Source organism: Megachile rotundata, chromosome 1 (assembly GCF_050947335.1).
Source record: "Megachile rotundata isolate GNS110a chromosome 1, iyMegRotu1, whole genome shotgun sequence".
In the NCBI taxonomy this organism is placed as follows: Eukaryota; Metazoa; Arthropoda; class Insecta; order Hymenoptera; family Megachilidae; genus Megachile; species Megachile rotundata.
Window position 1 is genome coordinate 14,055,824 of NC_134983.1, and position 25,673 is coordinate 14,081,496.

The following is a 25,673-nucleotide window of genomic DNA, read 5'->3' on the forward strand; positions in this document are numbered from 1 at the left end:
GACCCGTCAATTTTTTTTTCTCGTCATTTCGACGTTTATCCTTTCGTACCTGCTCTGCATACATTTTAAATACGCTCTTTCTGTGGAACTCGTTTTCCATTTTTAACCACGGCTTATTTATTATTCTCTGTCACCTTTTGGGAATTTGAATGATGCAAGTAGAGAGTTTGAGAATTCGCAGATGAACGATATATTTGCGGAAATTTGGTAAATTAAAAAATTTAGAAAGTTGAGAAATTTAAAAATGTAAGGATTGACCTGAATGTTTGAGAATTCGAAATTTTATAAAAATAAAAGAGTTGGGATATATACAATTTATTTGATATAGTATACAACATATGTTATTGCGTTGTACGCTATATTTTACATTTTATATTGTGATAAATAAAAGATTATAAACTATATTGCAGGTCATGTAGATTGTATGAGAATTATATGAGGGTGAAGTCAAAAACCGAGAAGCAAGACAATATTATTAAATTTTGCGTGTGTACTTACGGCACTACTCTTGATTTTCAAACAATCGAATATTAATTAATTTTACGATACTTTTCTGAATAAATAATTTGCTTATCTTCCAACGATGTAATAATTTCGAACGAATGTAATTTGAAAGTAAGCTAACAACAGGTACCGTTTCAGAATATTAATTATGTATTAATACGTAACTATTCAAAAGGAATATCGTTGCAGCGTCATAAATAGCTATCGTAATACGAAACATTTGTATTCCAGTCCCCGCAGCAACGCTTATTATTCAATAGCCGATATGTATTTCTTGTTATCTTCCACGGAAAAAATTCCCCAACACTCGCCATTATTCCTATTCAATTTGAAAACTTTGTGAAAGAGTGTACACGCGACTTTCAAGTTCCTTCGTGCCGACATTTCTTATTCCAACGCGGTTCTCTCTTCACCGTTTCTTCGATTCGTACTTACGAATTTAACTTTACCTCAGCCACGCACGTTTACGGGGGATCGTTCGATGAAATTCAAGCAGAAAAGACCCGTGCCATTTTTACGTCATATAAGAGAACGAATCGAACATCAGAGGAGAAAAGACGGGTAACGGGGAAGAGGATGGAGAACGAGGAATGGGTCGAGGCGAAAGAAAGAAAGGTAAAAACGACGAGAGGGATGAAAAAAGTAAAAACTTCGAAAGCTGCAAAGCGAGCTGAACGTGTCTGGAAAGAAGACAAAATAGAAGAGAGAAAGTAGGGAGCCCGGGGCAGAAAGAGAAATAGGAAGAAAAGGGCAGAAAAACCACCACCGATGTTACCTTCCGATGTCTAGAGGGTGTTGCCTTTCCAACGGAAATTGTCTACAAGGTTTCACGGATTTTTCCTAACAAAGTACCGGTAAATACAAGTTATGCTCTAGACGAAAATAAAAAAAATGGATTATCTTGTTTTGGCCACCCCTTTATCAACATAATGGGGTCACTATGGGGGCAACTTAATGGGCTGCATTCAAACCTATATTTTATTAATAATTTTGCACAATGCAAGCTTTAAATGAAAATCTGCTGAAAGCTATTATTTATTTTAATATTTCATATTATATCTCCGTCATTTTTATTCTTTAGTTAAGGAGAAACATTTTTTTCATATATCTTCATACAATTGTGATAAACGGATTTATCGGATTTAAATTTTAAATAAGTAATAATTAACCACAAATGTTTTACTCTCGATATTTTTCATAAAGCTAATGTTTCAATGTAAAAATAAAAAATAAAAAGTATATCTCATAAAGATAGAAGTGTATCGCGAAAATAAAATCGTAATATAAGAAACGAGTTTAATGAAAGAAGCGGTGCACCACTTAATGTTTGATATTGTATCGCGCACAATTGTCGATCAAAAGTGTTTGAACGAAGAGAGAAGTCTTGGTGAATACATATCTTTAAAGGAGGGAAGCTCCAACGGGGACAAGTTCGGTAATTCACGAACCATAGTACTTATCGAGAGTCGTGATCAAATGCTGTCCCCATGGAAAACAGACACAACGGGAAAAGATAAAATGGGTAAACTGCTAAGGGAAGTAAAGAACGAGAGGGAGAACGAGCGTTCCAGTTGGCACGTAAAAATAGTAACCTCGGCTTGGTTTTGCCAATTTAAGAAACTGTTTCGCTCAATCCCATTTCTGGAGTTCTCAACGAGGCTACGAAATGCCCTGTTCAGACGATCCGTCGTTACTACGCTCTTTCCTTTACTTCCAATCGAAAGGATCAAGTCATTTAAGCCAACTTCCTGCTTACGGCTCTCCTTCTTAATTGATAGCCGTTATTTTTCACGGCGTTATGTATCCAATTTGAAAGGAAATGAATTAAAGATGAACCGTGGATGAACGTCTTTTTATACGCTGCTGGTCAACATTATAAGCTAGTTTCACTTTTAGCTGGTACTCTTACGAATAATGCTATTACTGTTTTTAATTCTTCAACTGTTAAATATTTGTTTAGTCTCTTCATAAATATGATTCTTAGCTAAATTAGTTTGTTAAAATTTTTGAAATGAATTTCTAATTTTGACTACCTATAACACAGGCTATATAAAGCACCTTTCCCGGTCACTATTTGCATATTTCTATAAAATAAATCTAACCTAAAGCACCGTAAAGGTCTTAACCACCATTCAGGACGCTGATGTTAATATTAAAAAATAATCGATACACTGTAATACTAACCTTCCCTAACATTTGTTCTCGGTTGCAGCGCTTAAACCCTTTCCTTCCTATTGTAACCATATGGCTACATATGGTGTAATCTATTTCGTATAATCATTTTAACATGTATAATCCACATCATTCTGGCAACATTTAAAAGGAAATTTTTTGAGCAAAGAAAAAAGATATTTTTGCGAATCATTAGTATGATAAAAATAGAACAATGATTAAATAATTTGAGAACGAAAGAGTTTGCAGTCAGTATTGAAATTTGACTCGATATGCTACAAAGATGCATATTCTGCGTTACAGAATATTTTGTACTCGCCACAAATATACTGTTTTCGCTGTTTGAAAATTTAAAACGCATTGCTCATGATGAAGAAATAAATTACCTCTTAATGCGTCCGCCGTCGTTGCCAGAAGACCTTGCAAACTTCTGCTATGATGATGGATCAAGTCGTGAAAATCTGCTCTGGCCTGATGTCTTAATTGTTCCTCGGTCTCCCGGTTACAGCACAAACCGGCACAAGTTGCTGAAACAAATTTCGATTTTCACATTATCCATTGTACAGAAAAATGCCTACAACGGAAGTAGGTTAATGTACCGATGTTCTGCAAAAATTCTTACGACGGGTATCTGCTAACTTTCAGTAGCGGCTGATGGTTTAAATCGATTATAGTTTTAGAAATTCTTCGACATTCAAGCTTCTACGATAATTAGCTGGTACATAGCAGCATTGATAAATTTTTAAAAATTCGATCTAAGTTTCATATTGAATTTTGTCATTTCTCAATTACAATTTCCTCGTTGATATATTTTTGTATTTATTTTCAAAATATTTTTCTGCGTAATTGAACATTGGAGCACAAGAAATTGTAAATAGTACGCTTCTTATTATTTTATCATTTCCTTATTAATAGTATTTATCGTTATATAAACAATTGTGTATGTACACGATATCGAGCTGCAATTTAAAGTATAAAATGTATCTCGATATCTGTTTATTATTACTCCTTCGTATATCTAATTATTGAAACCCGCTCATATGTGATCAAATTAAAATTTCAACTTTCTTTATCTGTTTGAATATACAAATCTATTTGTACCTGTGATTAGTGACAAATAAATGCAAGGTTTAAAAGCGTTGATATGCATTTATTTCTTAAACGCATTTGAGAAAAGAAACATTTATTGGTGCTTTGTTTTTCACACATCGGGTCATCAGTTGTATCGCGCAAATCTGCTCGCAATGTTTGCAAGCAAACAACTGTTCTTGCAGCGAGTGCAATATGTCATGCGAAATAGGGTGCGCACATGTTTGCAGTAAAGACGATGGGTGGCGGAAGGAAAGAAGTGGATGCGAAGTGGAACGAGGCTAAAAGGACCTATTGAAACGAGCCAGGACCTCTTGAGGATCCCGTTAGTCTCGTTCTATTTGTCCGTCCATGACCCTTGCGAGATAGATACATACGAGTCTATCGTACTTTATCGAGCAATCGTCATTCTACTGTAATTGCACGAGGCAAACGGACGCTGAATGTCCTCTTCGCGTTTTCGTGTCATGGTAAATTGGGTCATTCAAAAGGATGTCGAACGATCATTCGAATTATTTTCCATCGGTTGATATTTTATGACGCACGATTTAAGTGCTTTATTTACCCTTGATCTCTTTTGAAATTTTTAAACTTTCCGAATGAGCAAATCTATAGCTGTTTTTATAAACGTTACAAATTTATATATCGAATAGAAATCCAGATATCCAAATCTCCCACTTCTCAAATTCCCAAATCTACAAAAGCACCTCTCCTAAATTAATTTCCAATAATATAAAACTCACTCAAATGCAAATTCAAAGAAAATTAGCACGAGTCTACTATTTGTCCAAGCTGACGAATCGTTTGCACATGAAACGAATACGACAAAAGTTGCAAAAGCATCGGTAATCGCTCGAAAAATTGGACAATAAGCCGTAAATGATGAGGCATGAAAAATGGTCGTAGGAAAAAGGAAGGTTTTTCTTGGTACCTGACCAACGTGCGTGTGTGGCGTTAGCCAGGTCGGTCAAGACACTCCTAATGGCACATACAAAAGGATCGGAGAAATACGAAAGAATACGAGAATAGAGAGAGAAGAAGACAAAAAGGAAGGACACCCGGGATGGTAAAGTCTCTCGTGACAGGAAACTTTACGATTCGTGGCCGGTTTTATGGAACGCTTCACAGCTTTAAGAAGTTATGTCTACCTGCAAGGTCGGAAAAAATGTACATCCACTTTTTGAGCTCGAAAACTTTTTTAACGTTTCAGTATTCGAAAGTGTAGGTTCAAATTCATATACTATAATAAACGCAACTGTGTTAGGTTAATAGGTGTGTTGTTTTCTATACAGTTAACTCCTTGCTGTACAATTTATTTGTCAGATGCGTCAATCAAAACTACTCATAGCTATAACATTAAAATAAACAAAGAAAATTAAAATGTAATGAATATTTTATATTCAGCAGTCCTTGAGTTATTAATTATAGTTGGACCTAAATTTCGAGTTGAAGTGTACTAAAAATTTGAGTAAGGTTTGTCACATTTGAACTGTGAGTGCGTCACGATTGAGACTCGTCAAAGTATGGCAAGGGATTAATTCAGTAACAGTTCCAAATATTGATGAATTTCAATAATATTTGAAATTCCAGTGGGTCAAGAGTGCAATAATATATTGTCTAAAATTATTTGGAGTAATAATCGATTGATAATATATATAACTAATTCTTATTAATTATTCAAAAAATTGATACATGAAAAATTCGACATCTAAGAATGAGAGTTTTTAAAAAAAGGTTGTCTTATGTGATCAAATGAACTATGATTTCATATAAAAGAGAGAACACGAAGATTGTGTCGGTATTTATATTGAAGTGATTAATAAGCACGTAATTATCAAATGAAAAGATTATCCCGAGTCACATCGAGTTCTAGAAAAAATGTCTGTTGACTAACACGCAGCATTTTTAATGAAACGTAGAAGTTACTGTTTGCAGACTTTACACTAATGTTATCTACCGATTTTGATATCGTAGTTTATAAATGTCTCGTGCGCAGAGAATCCGCAGGCGGAATTGTATACAGTTTAATACTTGTTCCCATCGCGTAACGTAACTATAAAAAGAAGATAAAGACTTCCCGATATCGTATAAACTTTCATAAAAATAACGCAATTAGAAGCGTACAAAGAGAGGAGCAACGCGACAAATTACATTTCGTAGCGGGAATACAAATTTACCAGTGATAACGAAGTTTCTGCAACCATTTTGATAACACCGTCGAAACGTTATTTCATCGTTATAATTAAATGATGTTACAAACCGATACACTTTTGTATGGTGCAGAATTTTTACGAGCGTTTTACATACAAATTACTCGATGGTTACGTATCAAATGATGGATTTCAAAACGTAGAAAGTCTAACGTGATTTGAAGACGTGAAAGTATAATCAACTAACGATTATGATATATCAATTTGTAACTTGTTCTGTTACCACCAAATAAATCAGATATAGTTAATCAATTGTTAATACTAGTTGTATAACTCTTTTGTTAAAATAAACCAGTGATCTATTTAAAACTAAGATTTCAATTATCGATAACGGTTAACCAAAAAGAATCAAATCATTCATATCTCAACTATTATTTTGTAAATGTGTTGTAACGTATGCGTCGGTAATTAACTCGTAATCTTGTACATCTGAAAACTGCAATCTATCCGAAAAAAGATACATGTTCCAATTACTGAGGACCTCACCTGAACGGTGTTTTAATTAAACGATCCGTGATTAAAAAGAAATACAGAATGGACGAAATAACGGATCTAATCGTAAGCGGTTTGCAAGTAGCAGTTTAGATGACCACGATGAGATAAACAGACATATATCGAAACCCTTAATGCCGCGAGAACTAGAATCCTCGTACCTGTGCGACGAGTTTCTATCCTGAATCATTCGGAACGGTAGAGGCGCCACGAATAAAGATACAAAAAGAAAGACGACGAAGGATAAAAGGAACCGACAGTGAGAATGTTTTAAACGGTTTACGATGCACCCAAGGGTGGCGAGACTCATAGCGAGACTACGAAACAGTTTCGTTCTCACGGCAAATACCTCAGCTATTTTTTTTATTCATTCTCTTCCGAGTATAATGTATATATGGGAGTTACGTACAGATTAAGTGTTCACCGAAAGAAAATTGTCACGTTCAAACTGGCAAATTTTGGAATTTGGAAATTTAAGAGATTGGCAATTTCAAAATTCAAGAATTTCATAACTCAGAAATTTGGGGATTTTGGAATCTGAGGATTTGGAAATCTAGGGACTTGAGAATCTAGGGATTTGGGAAGCTGAGAGATTCAGGAGTCTGGGGAATTCGGGATCTGGGCACTTGAGGGATCGGGGGACTTGGGGATCTAGGGAATTTGGTGAACTAGGTGATTTGGTGATCTAGAGAATTTGGAGATCTGGGGAATTTGGAGATTTGGGGAATTTGGTGATCTAGGGGATTTGGTGGTCTAGGGGATTTGGAGATCTGGGAAATTTTGTGCTCTATGGGATTTGGTGATCTAGGGAATTTGTAGATCTGGGGAATTTTGTGATCTAGGGGATTTGGTGATCTAAGGAATGTTGAGATCTAGAGAATTTTGTGATCTAGGGGATTTGGGGATCTAGTGAATTTGGAGAATTTGAGAATCTAGGAAATTTAGGGATTTGGGAATCTGGGAAATTTGGAGAATTTGAGAATCTAGAAAATTTAGGGATTTGAGAATCTGGGAAATTTGGGAATATGGAGATTTGAAAATCCAGGGATTTGGGAATCTGGGGAATTTTTATATCTGGAGATTTAGGAATCTGAGAATTTGGAAGTCTAAGATTTGGGAAATCTGGAAACTTAGAAATCCGGAAATGTAAAAATTTAGCAATCTGCAAATTTTGATACTTGAATATTTGAAAGTTTGTGTAAGAAGAATGTCTTATTCTTCGTGTACCTTAGATTTTAACTCCGACTTGTAACTAAGCCGCAGCAAAAGTAATGATAATCGTGAAGTAGATTTTGTAAATTGGTTTATCCGTTTAAATTAATAATATCGTCACGGTGTCCCGATCGGATACTCTACCCGGCCAATTATGTGTCCCTATTTTCGCAGTTAGGAGTGATGTACGACACTTGACGCGGGGAAGCGCATAAAACCGGAAGCTACATCAGCGACCCTTCACCCTCGATTCGACGAGTAGTTGCAGCCGTGTAAAGTGGGTTAGAACACGATCGTTCAGGGAGAGAGCTATTCGTTCATTCAGTCTCTCGCGACCAGTAATAGCCTGTATCAGAAATCGTCACTTAAGCGATTTCGCAAATAATCCCATTTGCAGCCTAAACAGCTTTAACGATTCGGAAACCTCCCTGCGGTATGTGCAAGTGATTATGAGAGTCTGAAATAATGTATCGCGTTTTCTTTATTGAGACACGTGTCTGGGAGTACGACCAAAAACTTGTCGGTGTACAGGGTAGTGAGAGTGCTGTTGAAATCCTCCGACAATCAACAACGAGTTAAAAATCGCGAATGATAACATTCATGATTTTTGTCGGATACAATCTAGCTACTTATCAGCTACATCAATGCAGTCGGTGTTATTAAATGTTCGTATGAAGATATATACTTAATTTTTATACCGTGATTAATTGTAACAAATTTTGAAATTTCTATACTTGTACTACATAACTAAATGTCCAAAATAAATCAATTTTTCCTTTTCTTCGATTAATTTTGTTATACCGTGGAACAATTTTTGAAGAGCATTTATAAATAAAACTGATAATGAAATTGCTCATTATACGAATACACGATGTTACGTATATTTTGATAATGTGCTCCCTGATAAATGTTATCTGTGAAGTAATAAATAATTACTTTTGCATTATGTTGTTAGATAATGGTTCAGATAAGTTAAACATTTAAAATGAAAAACAAACTAAAAAGATTTAAATTATCTCTTCTGTTGCGAATGTACTGTGCGTGTCCGGTAAGTTGGCAGATGAACGACTGGGGTTTGTATTGCTTTCAAGCGCCAACTTATCAGACGCGTATAACACACTATCTTATAGTTCTCTACATTTTTTTTCTGACTCTCATTAGTACTGTCAGTGATTTTATCGTCACTTATAAGATTTTATCATTTTTAAAACGGCTGCCTTATCTACCTTTTATCTTAACTTTTATTTCATAGTTATACACACACTATAAAAATTTCAGTTAAACAACTTCCAGATGATAGGAACTCCGGTGTGTACGTAAAGATTTTTAGTCTTTAATCTTGTAAAATTACAGCTTGTAATTTTTTCTTTGTGTTCTCGATATTTAAATGTAACGACGGGAACTCCGTACCTTACCATTATAATGCATACCTGTTAACATTATTTCCATACGCTTATAATGTTTACATTCATTCGTATTAATCGAACAGAAATTGAGCTTAATTAAAACAAAAGTCACGTATCAATACCAACAAGTACAATGAAATAATGCAGATCCTCTATAATTAATTTTCTTAGAACAATAAACATTACATCCAATTAATAATGTATTCGTACCGACGCATTCATCTACATTGAAAATAAGTAAAATTAATTAACCCTGTAGCGTCACTTTGTGTATGTAATTATACAATTGATTTTCTAACAAAGCAATGAAAATTTAATTTGAATTTCTATTCAAGTTCTAAATTATTCTGTACGTGCTCATCGCATATCTACATTTAAAGAAAAATTAAGTGATTAATCTAAAACGTGTCTCACTGCATAGTAGAAAGTATTTTCAGAAAATACAGAAATACTTTGAAACATAATATCCACTATATTAATAGGAATTTTTAAAATGTAACTGTTATTAATAATATTTAACATGACAGCCTAGTTGTATTACCAGTAATTTTGCAAAATATTCGATTTTCAGTATGAATGAATATTTATTTAAACAAATCACACGGATAGAACCTAAATTTGTTTTCAAGGGAAATTGTAAAAAACGCGCCAAAAAGTGTTTCATAAATGGCGCCGGTTGAGTATCGGCGGTAAGTACACCATAAAAGATACCTTGATATAAAATTGATCGCTCTCACGACAATTGAAGCAAATTTTTACAAGAAGCACTTAAATGCTATTTGATGCAATAGGATCAAGTGTCGTTTAATGTAACGACTCTCGAGAAGTACCCAATGAAACTCCGCAATTAGCGTGAAACGGTTATAATCAAGATTTTCAATTCGTTTCCTATCGCAAACGCCGCCAACGTCAGAGCTTGCCATTTTCAAAATTTTCCGCCAATAGTATTATCGTTTACCAGCGTAATAAGATCGAACAATTTTAAACTGTCCATTTGATTTCACTTGTATTACTCCGACTTTTACACGAACATCGAATTATAAGATATAAAAGTTGTAAAATATGATTTGACATTTGTAAATTGTGAAAATATGACACTTATGTAGATAAAATTTCAGTACTAACGATATAAAAAGGGTTACTTACTTTTGGCCACATCCTCCGGTGTGTTTTGCTTCGCAACCGCGATCGTGATATTCTTGCTCTCGAAGAAAGGCTTCGCGCGTTCACAATCGACGAACTCCAAGGCGGTATCGTTTTTTGGGTGTTCGGCGAAACGTGGCGATCGAGACGACACGAGATCAGTACAACCGCATAATAATATCACGATCGACACAGGTGCCAGAATCGCGTGACTATACCTCTGTGTTATTTTCATGTTGGTGAAATGTTCGATTGGTGAAAAGTTAACCGATAACAAAGAGAAAACCGAGAGGAAACGGGCGAAAAGGGCCGGTAAATCGTCTCGAAAGTGAGGGGGAGAAGAAACGAGAAGAAAGGAAAAAAAGTGAAACACCAGCAAGACGAGACGGGACGAGGATTGCTCCTTCTTCGTCGCGTATTCGACACGATCGTTCGAAGAGTCATCAACCGCGGGACGAGACGCGACTTCCCCTTTCCTCTTCGTTCTTCGAATCGGCCGCGCTGTCAAACGACACAGCAACGACGACGACGACGGGTGTTGTTACTGCGAGATCTCGAGAAGCGCGATTCGTGCATTTGGCGTGATCACGATGGACGGAGAGGCGAGACGACGACTATAGTAATCACGACATGCACTATCGAGACCGCGCGACACCGTGTTATAGCCTGCACACATGCACACTCGACCACTTCGGGTACACCACAATAATAGGCACACACATGCACGCACGTTTAACCGCACGCAAGCATGCATGCACGCACAACGCGACGCGCCTTCCACGAGTAGCTCGATGCGACTGAAGAAGTGCTGAGAACGGTACCGCGTATTCACTAATTCGACCGACCGGCGATCTTCCCCACCACGCTTGCTCCTATTCGTTCACTACTCTATATCCTCTATCGCCTAACTCCGAATCTACAACGAACTGCTTGTTTACCCTATCTTGCTTACTTACCTACCCGAACGACTCCTCAATGTTATTTCACGACGTTACGTGTCGCCACTGACCACTGTCCTTTAAAGAATCTCTAATCAGAATCTCGAAATAATCGTATCGATTTTAAGTGGTGCGGCCATTTTTTTAATGAAAGATATACCGCGTAATTTAATTTCTACAGAATGGTACGTTTCAACTACAAGGTAAACAAATTATACCTTGCTTTATGTCTTTTAATTTAATAATATGCTAGTAATACTTCAGTTTCAAGTAATGTATTTTTATATATGGAACACATAAGTACATCTTTCGGCAACATGAAAAATATCACATATAAATAATACATATTTATATATTTTGTGAGGTTTAATTAAAATATATTATTCTTGTACAAATTAAATTTTACGATATAGACTTTATTGAAAAATGGCATCGTTAGTCTAACTTTCTTAACTATTTCAAGATATGATTAGTGTAAGGTCTGTATTTGTACTTGGGCCGTTATTCCATATGAAAAATTAAGATCTATTTATCAAATTATAACGTAAGCATTAATATACGGTTATCACTTTTTCATACATAACATACTTTTTCAATACAAAAAATTGCAACAAAAATATTAAAATAAATAACGAATTTAACCTATTTAGATACATAAATCCATTCAGTTGTTATATAATAGTTTATTAAATAGACTTTAATAAAAATTTATAAACAGTATTATAATCACTTTTTTATATTTTTCTTTAGAAGTGCTTTTCGTTTCTTTTCTAAAGCCTCCATACGCATATCTTCCAAATCTTCCATAATACCTACAAAAATATAATTATGTTTAATCAATTTTGTGAAAAATTAAAAGTATTAAAAAGCAAAACATTACATGTGACACTACGAACATATATAAATAACTTATCAATATTACCTATTTTGGTAGATACATATTCTTCTTTAAGCTGCTGTGCAAAACTGCTTTCCATAGCTACATCATCGTCGTTGTCTACACATTTATACTTATTTTTGTCGTAACCAAATATTTCGCTGATGTATTTACTATAGTCTTCGGTACCATCTTCTACTTCGTCGTCAATAAAATCTTCTAATTCAGAATCATATTCCTCTTCATCTTCATCTTCGTCATGTATGCGACCTAAAAGTTTATTACTAAGTTTACTGAACACAAATGACACTATCTATATATTTTATAACTCGAATTACACTTTTTCACCCAATTTTAACGCAATTAATGTTAATGATGATTAAGATGTAAAATTACTTACGTTTATGGGCAGCTATTGGTCTTCTTTGATCCCTTGAAGGAGGTAACTTAGGCTTAATCGGTTTAAGATCAGCTGGTGGAAATTGTTTTATTTTATCATTCGACATTTGAGGCGTACGACATTTCGTTATATTCGCCGTGGCAGCTTGTTTTGGTATGTTTTTGAGTGAATCTTGTTTCTCTGGAACCTTCACTTTAGAGACTGGCTTTTCAGACTTCGTATTCTTAATATCTTCAATCTTACTTTTACTTAATTTTAACTTTTTCTTTTGTTCTTCAATAGCTTGTCGCATTTCTTCTAATTTTTTTCTTTCCATTTCTAATTTTCTTCGCTCTTCTAATAATATATCCTTCTCCGATTTTGATACTGCGTTAGATTTATTTACATTAGGTTTATTTTGAACAGGCTTTTCGATAGATTTTTGAACAGATTTCTCAATGGGTTTTTGAACAGGTTTCTCGACAACCTTTTTAATAGATGATTGTGCTGCTGTTGTCGGTTTTAAAGAAGTTTTGCTCAAAGTCGAAGATGTTGCAGATAGCTTTTCAGATACTTTAGACGTTTTGTTTGTGTCATTTACCTGCGATTCCTGTGTTTTACTAGATTTATTAGGTACAGTCGAAATACTATCTTTACTGTTCGTACTATTAACTTTATTCCGCTGCTCCTTTCGTTCTCGCCATTCTTTTTCTTTTGCATATTCTTTCATTTGCTTTTTCGTTAATAGCCTTTCTGGTTCTTCATTTTTCGGCTTTACCTCAATTACAATTGGTTCATGCTGTTTTTTTTCTGCAATTTTTAATAATTCGCTGAAATCAATTGGCGGTGGCATAGGTTTCTTTTTGGGTTTGGGTTTCTCCTCTTTTTCTTTCTTATCCTCGCTGTCATCTTTTTCAATTTTCGTATCTGTTTCTACTTCTGTCTCTTTCGTAGACAATTTTCTTTTTCGACGATGTCCTAATGCTTCCTCTACTTCTTGTTGTTTTAAAGCTTGTTTAACCCTGTCCTAAAATCAAAATTCAAATAACAGAATGAATTTCAATTTAGTCGCTTATTACTGAAAATATGTACTTTTGTCGATGCAATATCCTTTATTGTCCGTTTCCGATTATCTTTAGAAAATATGTTGTTGGATGGTGCACTATTATATTTATTCATTAACTGATTATAAAATGCGGAGGCCTCCTGTGAAACGTAGCCATAATCATCTTCATCAGGTTGAGATGGACCTATAAACAGATAAAAAAATATTTTGAGTACTTAAAATTTAATAATTTTGTCCATATTATTTTTCAAATTCCATTTTATTCTTTTATTTTTGTCAATATTTCCAACAGTATGAAATATAAGATCATCTTTTTTCTTTTATTTAGTAAAAAAAGAAGATTATTTTTATGTAAAAGTCTTAATATCTAAATATAAAATATACTTTTAAATATACGGGTTTTAAAGCTGTAACATATTCCGAAAAATAAAAATTACAGATATATGCAATTTTAATGACATATATTAAAATGTTCAGGGAAGATGTATAACTTGATCTTCGTAATTATAGTTTCCTTAAATTATACTAAATATTAATAGTTTACACGTAGAATACACATATTCTACTACATTCAATCCATAATATTATTCTCTATAGTTATATTATAGTTATCATTAATGGTTTCGTGAAATAAAAAGATTTTGTTTCTTTTTTAATGGTACTGATTTTCTTCGTAGCTTCTTAACCCTTTCCCTTTGCCTTTCTTTTTTACATTAATTTTAAAAAATCGAAATCAGCGAAAAATTACCATTCACAAATTCATATGCATGAATTGCATATATGCAAATTTATATACATGTTAAATGGTGATATCGCATATTTAAACAATTTTATTAAGATATACGAGAATCAAATTCATCTCTTTTAATGGAACTATAGCGCCTTCCAAGATGAATTGAGTACTCAATCATATATATACGCTTTAATAATTAATTTTCAGAGTATTGTGTTTAAAAATGTATATACTGATTTGCAGCAAAATAAAACTCCTGCAACTGCAAGTACTAATAGCAGTGAACTTTTGAGTCTTTTGTCATATGTGTTTTGGGAGGCAGTATTCAATGTAACTATAACAGCTCACATATGAACAAAACCACGTTTTGCATATAAGTAATTTAACAATAAAATAACCCTATAACTTTATAAACAACAAATTAATTACGATTAATATTAAATGAGATAAGTAAGTCTTAGTTTATAATTAGAATCACAATTAGATTTATTTGAATGATACTACCAGTTCTGACTTTATGTAATAAACATAAGAGACATTTTGATTAATAAAAATAATCAATCTAGAGTCTGTCCTCTAGACTACTCTAGAATTATATTTAGTCTGACCTTAATTGCTTGGAATCCTCTGCCATGTAAATCCACAAAATCCCACTGCCCTGTTGGACGGTGGATAAGTAAGAAGGCATTGCGCTGATTGTACATATTCATACTCAATTACCTGCGGGCAAAAACACTGCCCATTATGGATAGAGACTGGTACTTCTAAATACTCATTAATACGAAGATCATTGATCACACACAGCTTTGTATTAATTTCTTCAGAGATTACAACCTATATCCAGTTTGGTTGTAGTTAAAGACTAAATTTATAATCTGTGCAAATATACTGCTATGTTATAGCAATAATTGTATTAAAGAAACATACTGAAAACCAAATTCTTATATACAACTAATGTATTTACATCTCCAACTGTAATAAGTTTTATTAATTGACATAAATTAAAATCAGACATAACAAATAAAAATTTGCAAAATCTGATACTTAATTTTTACCTGTAAAACAAATACTGCTTACTATAGTTACAATTAAACTATGACTTATGATACTATCAGGTTGAGTCATAAATATCCTCCATTGAAAGTAAACATAGCTTATCCTCTTAGAAAAACCTATATGGCTTATTAAAGGTAATATTTTTTGCACTTCTATAGAAACTCATTTTCTAGCTGGTAGTCAGAACTACACATTTTAAGCACAATATTAAATTAAGAAAATTGGAAAACAAAAAGATGCACACTCATTACTTTTGCTCTGGGAGTTGAAATAAGTGAATAATGATATGATAACAAATTACACAATTTGATTCAGGAAATTTGAAAAATGGATTTGAGAAATGAACTAATACCAGGTCATGTACTGGACTTCAAAGAAGAGTGGATCAAAATCCACTGCAAAAAGAAAGAAAATTAGCAGACAAGCTATACACATTCTAATCTACTGTTTGCCATTATTTGAAAAAACTTAGAAAAATCAGTAAGTTGGGAATACGTGTTCCATGGTAAGAGAAATACATAAAACAGACTGCATGACACAACTTACACAACAAAAACTTTTGGAGCTTGGTTGTTCAAGTTTTGTCACACCCACCATATACATCGGACGTCTCTCTTATTGACTATCACCTTTTCCGAGCTGTAGGAAATAAATTGAATAGAAAAAGATTTGCAAATGATGAACAAATAAATGATGAACAGCAGTTTGTTGATAATTATTTTTATCAAAACCCACAAATTTGTATGCACAAAGAATTAAGAAAGTTTCAGATAAGTAGAAAAAGTTTGTCAACAGCAAGGGGGAATATACGAGGTATGTCATATAACTGGGACAAGCTATATCTCCAATTTAATAAGGGATGAACACAAATTGTTAAAAGAAAAGTTTTTGAATTCTTAGTAAATTCAAGATATATATAACTTGCCCCAATTGCATGGTGTGCCCTGTATAATGTATTAAATATAAGCATTAAAGTATATTAAATATAAAGGACAAAAATGAAGATTATTTATGACTCAACCTAATATATTTCGAAACAATAAAATTTAGTTAGGGATATTGTTGAAAGTTAATATGTATGTGTTTGAATGAATAAACAATAATTGACATCTCAAAATTTCAAACATTTACACACATTTATAAATTTTGTTTTGATAATTGTTTTCAAGGATGAACCTTATGTTAATGAAATCAATAGTAATTAAACCTTGCGTTTCAATTTTAATTAATATTAGTACATGTCTTAAATATAATGAAGAAAATATTATTTCACTTATATAATACTATTTCATACCTGCCAGTGTAACAGCTGTATTCTCATTGTCAATTGCATCTGCCAATACAGATTTATTTGCTGCTTTACACACTTTCAAATGTTTATTTATCCGACTTTGTGCTTTATGATCACGTAATGCTAACAGATTCTAAAAATAAGAAAAGAAATAACAATAAAAAATGCTACATTCACGTACAGAATAAGCGTTTATAAGTCCATTATAGTCCATTGGAAATATACCTCTCTTTTTCTCTTTTCTTCTAAAGCCTTTTGTCTTTCTTCCTCTCCCTTGCGTGCTAGAAACTTCTTTATATTTTCCGAAAGTGCTTTAGCCTGTTTGTTTGGCTTTTTAGGTGGAGCAAATTTTGTTTGATAGCAAGCAATCGGCTATAAAAAGAATTAAATAATTCAATTGCACTGTTATAGATATAAAGAATATGTTAGGGAAGAAATACAACAACCTGCTTGCTATTTTCATTTTTCTGCGCTACGCTCAACAATGTACCAAAATCCATTCTTATGGCAGGATAAAAAATATACCAAACGCAAATTACGACGTATCTTTCAGTTTCACTCCTTGAGCATGCATTTTATTATCTAATCTCAAATCTCAACTATTTGAACACATAATTTTTATTATATATTGACGCCTTCAACACTATATTTATAATATTATGAATTATTCATATAAATGCTTTTGAATACTTGTTAAAAATACATATGCCTATCGAACGAACAAGAAGTGTACAGACAGGTAAAGATAAACTGAATGTTTATGGAATAAAGTAAAACCTGCAAAATTATATCACTTTCTTCCAACAGATGGCATGTAAGTAGTTCTATAATACAGTGACGGACATAAGTATACGAATTCCCTGACGCTTGGCTTAGTCAGGTACGAGGACCAAAATAATTTTGCCGCCCTTATAATATGAGCTGGCTTAGTAAATTTTTTAATATTTAAATTTCTACATTTGCAAATGTCGAAAATTCATTTTATCATGTTTTGTATAAAGCATTAAACGGTACTGATTTATGAACGCACTCGATAATTCAACAGAAATATTAATTCAAGTAAAAGTTTGACAAATGCCGTAAACTAAATATAACGCATTATTTAATTATAAAAACAAATATATATGTACATATAAAATATAAATTTGTTTCATCATCGATAGAATTAATCGGAAAATGATACATTACATTTGCTTTGCGCAACTAGGCTGATTTCAGTAGACTCCCACTATCTAACGTTGCTCCATTACCATACGATTTTTACTTCTTCAATCATATACATGGAAGACAAAAATATGTGAGCAGAGAGAATAGATTATGTGAACCGCAAAATAAAGAATATACAAAGTATAAGATCACTAGGTATATACACTCAATGGCAGGGATGGTGTAACTGCACATGCGTGTTATTCCTGGTTACACTGTTGAAATGTGCAGAACGAACAAAAACTCATCATCTGATGAGTACATTCTTTCATGAAACGAGTATTTTAATGTTCCTAAATGCATCATATATGCAACGTAAAACAATAGTATTACTTATATTACAATCTCTCTGTTCCATGAGCGCTTGCACTAACTATACACAATGATTTGCACTACCCTAATCAGTGTTGGGCAGCAGTGTTGGGCAGTCGTGAGATTTTATCTCAGACGAGAGCTTTATGCGCATGCGTCAGCTGACGTCACAGCTTGCTGCCAATGCCGTACCTAGCCAGTACACGCAGTGGTGACTGAAGAGGGCACCCCTTAATGATCCTACATAATTTTTCAAAAATTCTTATAATTGCACTGTAAACTATGAATGTATAGGTTGGGTTAGATTACATTAGGCTGGGTTAGGTTAGTTATATATATGACTGTATAAAACTATACAACTATATATATATATATATATATCGTGAATTATATAATATAATATAATGGGAATAATATGATGGAATATGGGAGATTATTATATTTAAAGTAACACAAAAGCACAATAATTTTTAAAACACTAAATGAATTTATTATTTAAGAAAAACATTTTGGAAGGACCTCTTTGGATAACTATATTTTATACGTGTGAAAATTATAATATCAGAGAAACAATAACAAAGAAATACATGGATTTTATTTTGTTAACATACATAGATCTGATAAAAATCGTGCGGTATATTTTCCTTTGCTCTTGCAACAAATATTGGTATTCATATAACAAATCGGCTGCAAACGTAGAAAATAATAATAATCATAAATAAATTTAATATTACTTTTACTATATATAATCTGTTGTATTATTTGCCCCTTTTATTCTCTTTCCTGCAATTTTCTTCAGATTTATTTTTTTTTCTCACTAGGGCCTAATGATACCTTATATTTCATCAAAGTGTATACGCTATTGAGGACTTCTACGGATAGCTTACTGCGCATGCACTGGGACAGTGATGAGATATGGGCCGGGTTTTTTCGCGCATGCGCGGCAATTTTAGTCTCAGTGCAGTATAAGTTTCAATAAAATAGGGTACCTCAATCACCCCTCATTATTTATCAAAAGTTTTTGTAATTTGGTTGTGAAATATGAATGTATAGGTTGGATAAGATTACATTATATACATATTTTCATATTTGAGAAGAAGATGGAAAGGAAAGGTACTAAAATAACTGTAAGCAAAATATATAATAAAGCCATCTAGTGACGCTACTAAATACATACGCTGCGTACGCTTCTGCATTTCTCGCGCATGCGCGAAAAAACCCGGCCCATATCTCATCACTGCACTGGGGCAGCCATACACTGATCGGCGCGCTACTTAAAAGTAGATTAAGCCATGCGATCAGACCGACGAGCTAGTCTTTACAGCATTGAAGTGGAGGAAGGATCTTTGCGTTCCATTTAATCAACGTAAGTTCCATTTTTTAATATTACACATATATTTAGTCACAACAATTGTACATTATAAATAGTTATTCAATTTATTATTTTTATAAGTAACATTTTCTGTTTACTAATGTTCTAACTTTCACGTGAAAATATTATTAAATCGTGCAACAACAATAAATATGTTATTATAAATGCTTTTATTTTTCAGTTCCAAAATTGAATATACACACAATCTGCCTTGATCTTCGACAAAGAATTAAGCCAATAAAGGGTTACATAAATTAAAAATTGTACAAAATATATTTGCAAATTGTATGTATTTATGAAGTTACAATAAATAAACAAAAGAAATCATGTACATATTTACAATCCTTTCCGTTACATTCTTAAACATAACAGACAATCAACAGGTTAGGTCAGGCTTACGGTTAGGTTATATTCAGTTAGGTCAGGGTCCAAGGTTAGGTCGGATTATGTTAGGTCAGGCATACGGTTAGGTTATATTATGTTAGGTCAGAGCCTAAGGTTAGGTCGGAATTACAGTTAGGATATATTATGTTAGGTCAAGGCCTATGGTTAGGTCGCATTACATTAGGTCAGGCCTACGGTTAGGATATATTAGGTTAGGTCAGGATTTGAGGTTAGTTCGGATCATGTTAGGTCAGGGACTAAGGTTAGGTTGTATAAGGTTAGGTCTGGAGACTTAACATATATCATTCCCGATGTTACTACATATTACTATTATCGTGGAACTATAATTATTATCCTACTACTCTTATTATTATCAATTTAACCGATATCATTACCCATATTACTACTTTTATTATCGTCACAACTATTATTATTATGCTTATTATTCTTATTACTATTAATATTATTACCCATATTACGACTATTATCATCGCTTCAACTGTAATTATCCTTACTACTCTTATTATTATCAATATTATTACGCATATTACTACTTTTATTATCATTTTCCTTATTATTTATATTATTATCAATATTATTACACATATTACTACTTTTATCATCATTATCCTTATTATTCCTATTATTATCAATACTATTACGCATACTATTACTTTTATCATCATTATCCTTATTATTCTTATTATTATCACTATTATTACGTATATTACAACTATTATCATCGCTGGAACTGTAATTATCCTTACTACTCATATTATTATCAACATTATTACGCATATGACTACTTTTATTAACATTATCCTTATTATTCTTATTATTATCAATATTACTAAAGATATTACTACTTTCATCATCATTATACTTATTATTCCTATTATTATGAGTTTTATTACGCATATTACGACCATTATCATCGCTTCAACTGTAATTATCCTTAGTACTCTTATTATTATAAATATTATTGTGCATATTCCGATTATTATCATCGCTGGAACTGTAATTATCCTTAATACTCTTATTATTATCAATCTTACTACGCATATTACTACTTTTATTATCATTATCCTTATTATTTATATTATTATCAATATTATTACGCATATTACTAGTTTTATCATCATTATCCTTATTATTCTTATTATTATCAATATTATTACGCATATTACAACTATTATCATCGCTGGAACTATAATTATCTTTACTACTCTTATTATTATCAATACAATAATCTATATTATTGCCCATATAACTATTGTTATAATGGTTAGAACTATTATTATCATCCTAATCGCTCTTGTTATTATCAATTTAACCTATATCACTATGAATATTGCTACTTCTATTATCGTTATAACTATTGTTAGTAGTAATAATCTGTTTTTAATATAAATAATCCTTATTACTCGTATTACATTGAGTGGAACTATAATTAGTATCCTTACTACTGTTAGTACTATCAGTCAGGACCCACGGTTAAGTTTTATTGGGTTAGGTTACTTCCTAAGGTTAGGTCATATTAGGTTAGGTCTGGGCCTGAGGTTAGGTTACATTGGGTTAGGTCTGGCCCTAAGGTTAGGTTATATTAGGTTAGGTTATATTAGGTTAGGTCCGGGCCTTAGGTTAGGTTATATTAGGTTAGGTCCGGGCCTAAGGTTAGGTTATATTAGGTTAGGTGTGGGTACCTAACCTCTTTAACCTACCCTGACCTAACCTAGTCTGACCTAACCTTGGGCCCAGACCTAACCTAATCCAACCTAACCGGTTAGGTTGGAAAAGGTTAGGTCGGGCCCTAGGGTTAGGTTATATTAGGTTAGGTCTGGGTAGAGCTAGGCGCGTTGGCTGTCGTGGCGAGCGCACGTGTTCGGGGGTCGCTCCGCGATAAATTACAATTTTTTGGTGGGAAAAGTGGTTTAAGTGAGATAAATAATGTTGTGAAGTGAGGGGAGACTGTGGGGGAAGTGGGCGGTGAAATTTTGTGAAAATCGGAAGTGGAATAGTGAAGTTATAAATAAAAAACGAAATTTCGGTAATGGCGACCTCCACGCGACGCGAGGAAAAGCATGGGGTGCAAACCCATGAGTAATCGAAAGCGAGGAAACGAGTGTTCGGACCGACCGCGGAATAAAATAAATATGTGCGCGACTTAAATACGATTATTTATATATCGCGAGTGAAATAGTGCAATTTAAGGGTGAAAGCTGCCCTCGAAGAAGGACTTGCGTGAACACGTGGTCGTGCGACATGTAGAAGTTGCGATAGAAAGTCGTAGAAATTAGATTAATTAATTATAATGCAAATGTCATTAGGGATCTAGAGTGCGGGAAAGGGCGAATGAGGCATACTGAATGCATGCGGTGATTAGTTTTGGCTATTTTTGTATTTTCTTGATAGTAAATAAATAATGGCGTCGGTCAAGCATGCTTCGATATATCGTACGAACACGTGGGCATCTCCGCGCGAGGGAAAGCGCAGAGCGTAAAGGCCGGTTCGCAAACATCCAGCATGGCCGGGGAAGGGTCGCTACAGGCGCATGGAGAGCGGCCCTTAAGGACGAAGCCTAAAGGCGAAGCGAAGGCACGCGGCAACAAGTAAGATGGCGGAGGAAGGATTGCCGCAAGCGCTCGGAGAGCTGCCTTCAGGGATGAAGCCTATGGGCGAAGCGGAGGCACGCGGCAACAAGCAAGATGGCGGAGACATGGCGCGTTTTTCAAATGGTAAGCGGATTGGCTGAAGCAAGAAGACAGGGAGGAGGAAAAGAGGAAGAGGCGAGACGACACGGAACAAAGTGAAGGAAGGAAGAAATAAATAAATTAATTAATTGATTAATAAATGAAGTGAAGTGAATGAGATTAATAATAATAATAATAATAATAATAATAATAATAATATTAATTAGTTCATAATTAACAAATAAATTATTATAAATAGTGAAGTGATTAGTAGGTTAATAAATTAATAAATAATAAATAATAAATAATTAACAGATAGGCAACTAACTCGGGTAGTGTTAGGAAAGTGTTGTGAGAGGGCAGTGAAGTGCTAGGAGTGTTGCGGGTACAGGGGAATATACGTGACCACGTGCGCGAGTGCAGAAGAACAGTGCAAAGCGGGAAAATGACGGAAAAGTGCTGGAAGAACTGTGGAAAACGCTCCAGCACTCTGGAAACTCCGAAGACACAACGATGGTGGAGAAAAGGGGCCGCACTGAGAATAACCAGAATATCCAGCATGGCGAGGGAAGGAACGCTGCGAACACTTGGAGAGCGGCCCTGAAGGGTGAAGCAAAAGGATGCAGCAACAAGCAAGACGGCGGAGGCACGGCGCGCTTTTCAAACGGCAAGAGGAGGGGAAGAAGTAAGAGGACAGCGAGAGGGAGAAGAGGTAACGGCAAGAGGAGGGAAAGAAGCAAGAGGACAGCGAGAAGGAGAAGAGGAAGAGCAGGAGCAGAAGAAGCGGCGAAACAAAAATAGAAACGACCGATCAAACGACTCAAACCCGCAAGGGAGGAAACCGGTGTCAGCCTGGTCATAGCACCATTAGGGGGCACAAACGGTGACCGACTGAGCGGGGGAGAGGAGGGAGAGAGGTCAATTGAGCAAAGCACCCTTCTGATCAACTGTTGATTCAACTAGGGACCCAGTCGTCAGCCTGGTCATGGCACCATTAGGGGGCGACAATGGGGACCAAGTGGGATCGGCGGAAGAGAAGAAGGAGAAAACAAGACACGATCGATCGAACGACTTAAACCTGCAAAGGAGGAAACCGGTGTCAGCCTGGTCATAGCACCATTAGGGGGCACAAAACGGTGACCAACGGAGCGGGGGAGAGGAGGGAGAGAGATTAAACTGAGCAAAGGATCCTTCTGATCAACTGCTGATTCAATTAGGGACCCAGTCGTCAGCCTGGTCATAGCACCATTAGGGGGCGACAATGGGGACCGAGTGGGATCGGCGGGAGAGAAGAAGGAGAAAACAAGACATGGTCGATCGAACGACTCAAACTTGCAAAGGAGGAAACCGGTGTCAGCCTGGTCATAGCACCATTAGGGGGCACAAAACGGGGACCGACTGAGCGGGGGAGAGGAGGGAGAGAGGTCAAATTGAACCAAACACCCTTCCGATCAACTGCTGATCCAGCAAGGAACTCAGTCGTCAGCCTGGTCATGGCACCATTAGGGGGCGACAATGGGGACCGAGTGGGATCGGCGGGAGAGAAGAAGGAGAAAACATGAGACACGATCGATCGAACTACTCAAACTTGCAAAGGAGGAAACCGGTGTCAGCCTGGTCATAGCACCATTAGGGGGCACAAAACGGGGACCGACTGAGCGGGGGAGAGGAGGGAGAGAGGTCAAATTGAACCAAACACCCTTCCGATCAACTGCTGATCCAACAAGGAACCCAGTCGTCAGCCTGGTCATAGCACCATTAGGGGGCGACAATGGGGACCGAGGGGATCGGCGGGAGAGAAGAAGGAGGAAACATAAGGAAATTTGGCTGGCGCCTAAACGGCGACAACAAATGAAAGCAGCAACAATGGCGGGCAGCGCTATGAGCGACCCGAAGGCTTGGCAGACTTTTTGATCGGAAAGTACTGGAACGAGGAACTTGAACGTCAGCCTGGTCACAGCACCATTAGGGGACGGATTGAGAACCGAGGGAAAGTGCTGGAAGAGAGAAAAGAAATAAATACCGAGAGCAATGGGCTCATGTAGCGTTGTGGAGAAAGACTGGGGCGAAGTAGGAACAAAAGGGCTTATTACATATTTATCTATCTGCTGTTATTTACATACTTTATTACTTCATTAGGTCTAACAGCGACGGTATTAGTATTGATGACGCACACAGGGAATCGTATATGAACAAATAGGGGAGCAGGAAAGAAACAGCGCGGGGGGGGGGGGGGGGGGCGAAACAGAGGCAAGATTAGAAACAAATAGCGTTAATTAGGCATAGGGAAGGAAAGATTGTAAAGCGCGGAGATATCAACCTATTAATCGACGACCGAGGGGGCGGGGGCGGAAATACGGAAACGAAATATGAGCGACAGGCAACACGCAGGGGATAGGCAGTAGAAAATAGACTACAGATCGGCACTTAGGTGGGAAATGGTGGAGAAGGTCGCGGTTTTACCGTATGTTCGAGCCCACCGGGAGGCGGTGCCGAGGGGGCGTTACAAGGTCAGCTGGAGGTCAGCGCATTTTGCCCGGGAGCCTCCCCTAGATCTTGACGCAGCCCCTAGGGCCAAAACCCTTTGGTTGAGAGCATCCAGTCTCCACACATGGAACACACACGCGAGGGGGGTGGGAGGGGGGGGGGGGGGGTAGTCTTTCTTCCACAACTGCGAGCGATGGCCTAGACCAGGTACACTATGCCCCATCCGGTAAGGAAGCCTGGCGGGTTGCCGCCAACCCCCGCGTAGCGGGGGCGGGAGACAGTTTTAGTGAGTAGGCCGTGGAAACCGCCCCTCTTCTAGGGGCGCCGGAAGCGGGAGTCTCACACTATCTGGGCTATCTTCCCAGGTGTCCGTTACTGGATTTCTGTCTTCCTTAAACAAAAAAAAAAAAAAAAAAAAGGTTAGGTCTGGGTACCTAACCCACCTAACCTGCCTTGACCTAACCTGATCTGACCTAACCTTGGGCACAGACCTAACCTAATCCAACCTAACCGGTTAGGTTGGAATAGGTTAGGTCGGACCCTAGGGTTAGGTTATATTAGGTTAGGTCAGGGTGGGTTTGGCAGGTTAGGTACCCGCACCTAACCTAATATAACCTAACCTTAGGGCCAGACCTAACCTAATCTAACCTAACC

The 25,673-nt window shown here is 35.6% G+C and overlaps 2 protein-coding genes and 1 long non-coding RNA gene across 5 annotated transcripts in view; 1 reads left to right on the forward strand and 2 right to left on the reverse strand.

The window, feature by feature from the left end:
* Window positions 1-11,077, reverse strand: part of dally (division abnormally delayed protein) — a 142,894-nt gene extending 131,817 nt beyond the window's left edge. Inside the window, exons 1-2 of one of the 2 annotated variants that reach the window (XM_003701239.3) lie at window positions 10,232-11,051; window positions 3,063-3,203 (exon numbers count right to left, since the gene is read on the reverse strand). In XM_003701239.3, coding sequence (XP_003701287.2) covers window positions 3,063-3,203; window positions 10,232-10,463 — 373 coding nt within the window. In that variant the 5' untranslated portion in view covers window positions 10,464-11,051. Of the gene's footprint in view, window positions 1-3,062; window positions 3,204-10,231 lie in introns of both variants that reach the window. The other variant, XM_076532287.1, reaches the window with a different exon arrangement.
* Window positions 11,078-11,829: 752 nt separating this feature from the next.
* The window catches only part of LOC100879885 (protein SPT2 homolog), a 44,355-nt gene continuing 30,511 nt past the window's right edge, over window positions 11,830-25,673 (reverse strand). The window contains exons 1-7 of one of the 2 annotated variants that reach the window (XM_012280619.2): window positions 17,015-17,291; window positions 16,794-16,940; window positions 16,572-16,701; window positions 13,515-13,672; window positions 12,444-13,449; window positions 12,089-12,313; window positions 11,830-11,978 (exon numbers count right to left, since the gene is read on the reverse strand). In XM_012280619.2, coding sequence (XP_012136009.1) covers window positions 11,893-11,978; window positions 12,089-12,313; window positions 12,444-13,449; window positions 13,515-13,672; window positions 16,572-16,701; window positions 16,794-16,940; window positions 17,015-17,068 — 1,806 coding nt within the window. In that variant the 5' untranslated portion in view covers window positions 17,069-17,291 and the 3' untranslated portion in view covers window positions 11,830-11,892. Of the gene's footprint in view, window positions 11,979-12,088; window positions 12,314-12,443; window positions 13,450-13,514; window positions 13,673-16,571; window positions 16,702-16,793; window positions 16,941-17,014; window positions 17,292-25,673 lie in introns of those variants that run through there. The other variant, XM_076532379.1, reaches the window with a different exon arrangement.
* On the forward strand, window positions 17,385-20,308 carry LOC143264949 (uncharacterized). Its single transcript, XR_013038935.1, has 3 exons — window positions 17,385-17,448; window positions 18,908-19,452; window positions 19,640-20,308. It is a non-coding gene; the product is annotated as an uncharacterized LOC143264949 (long non-coding RNA).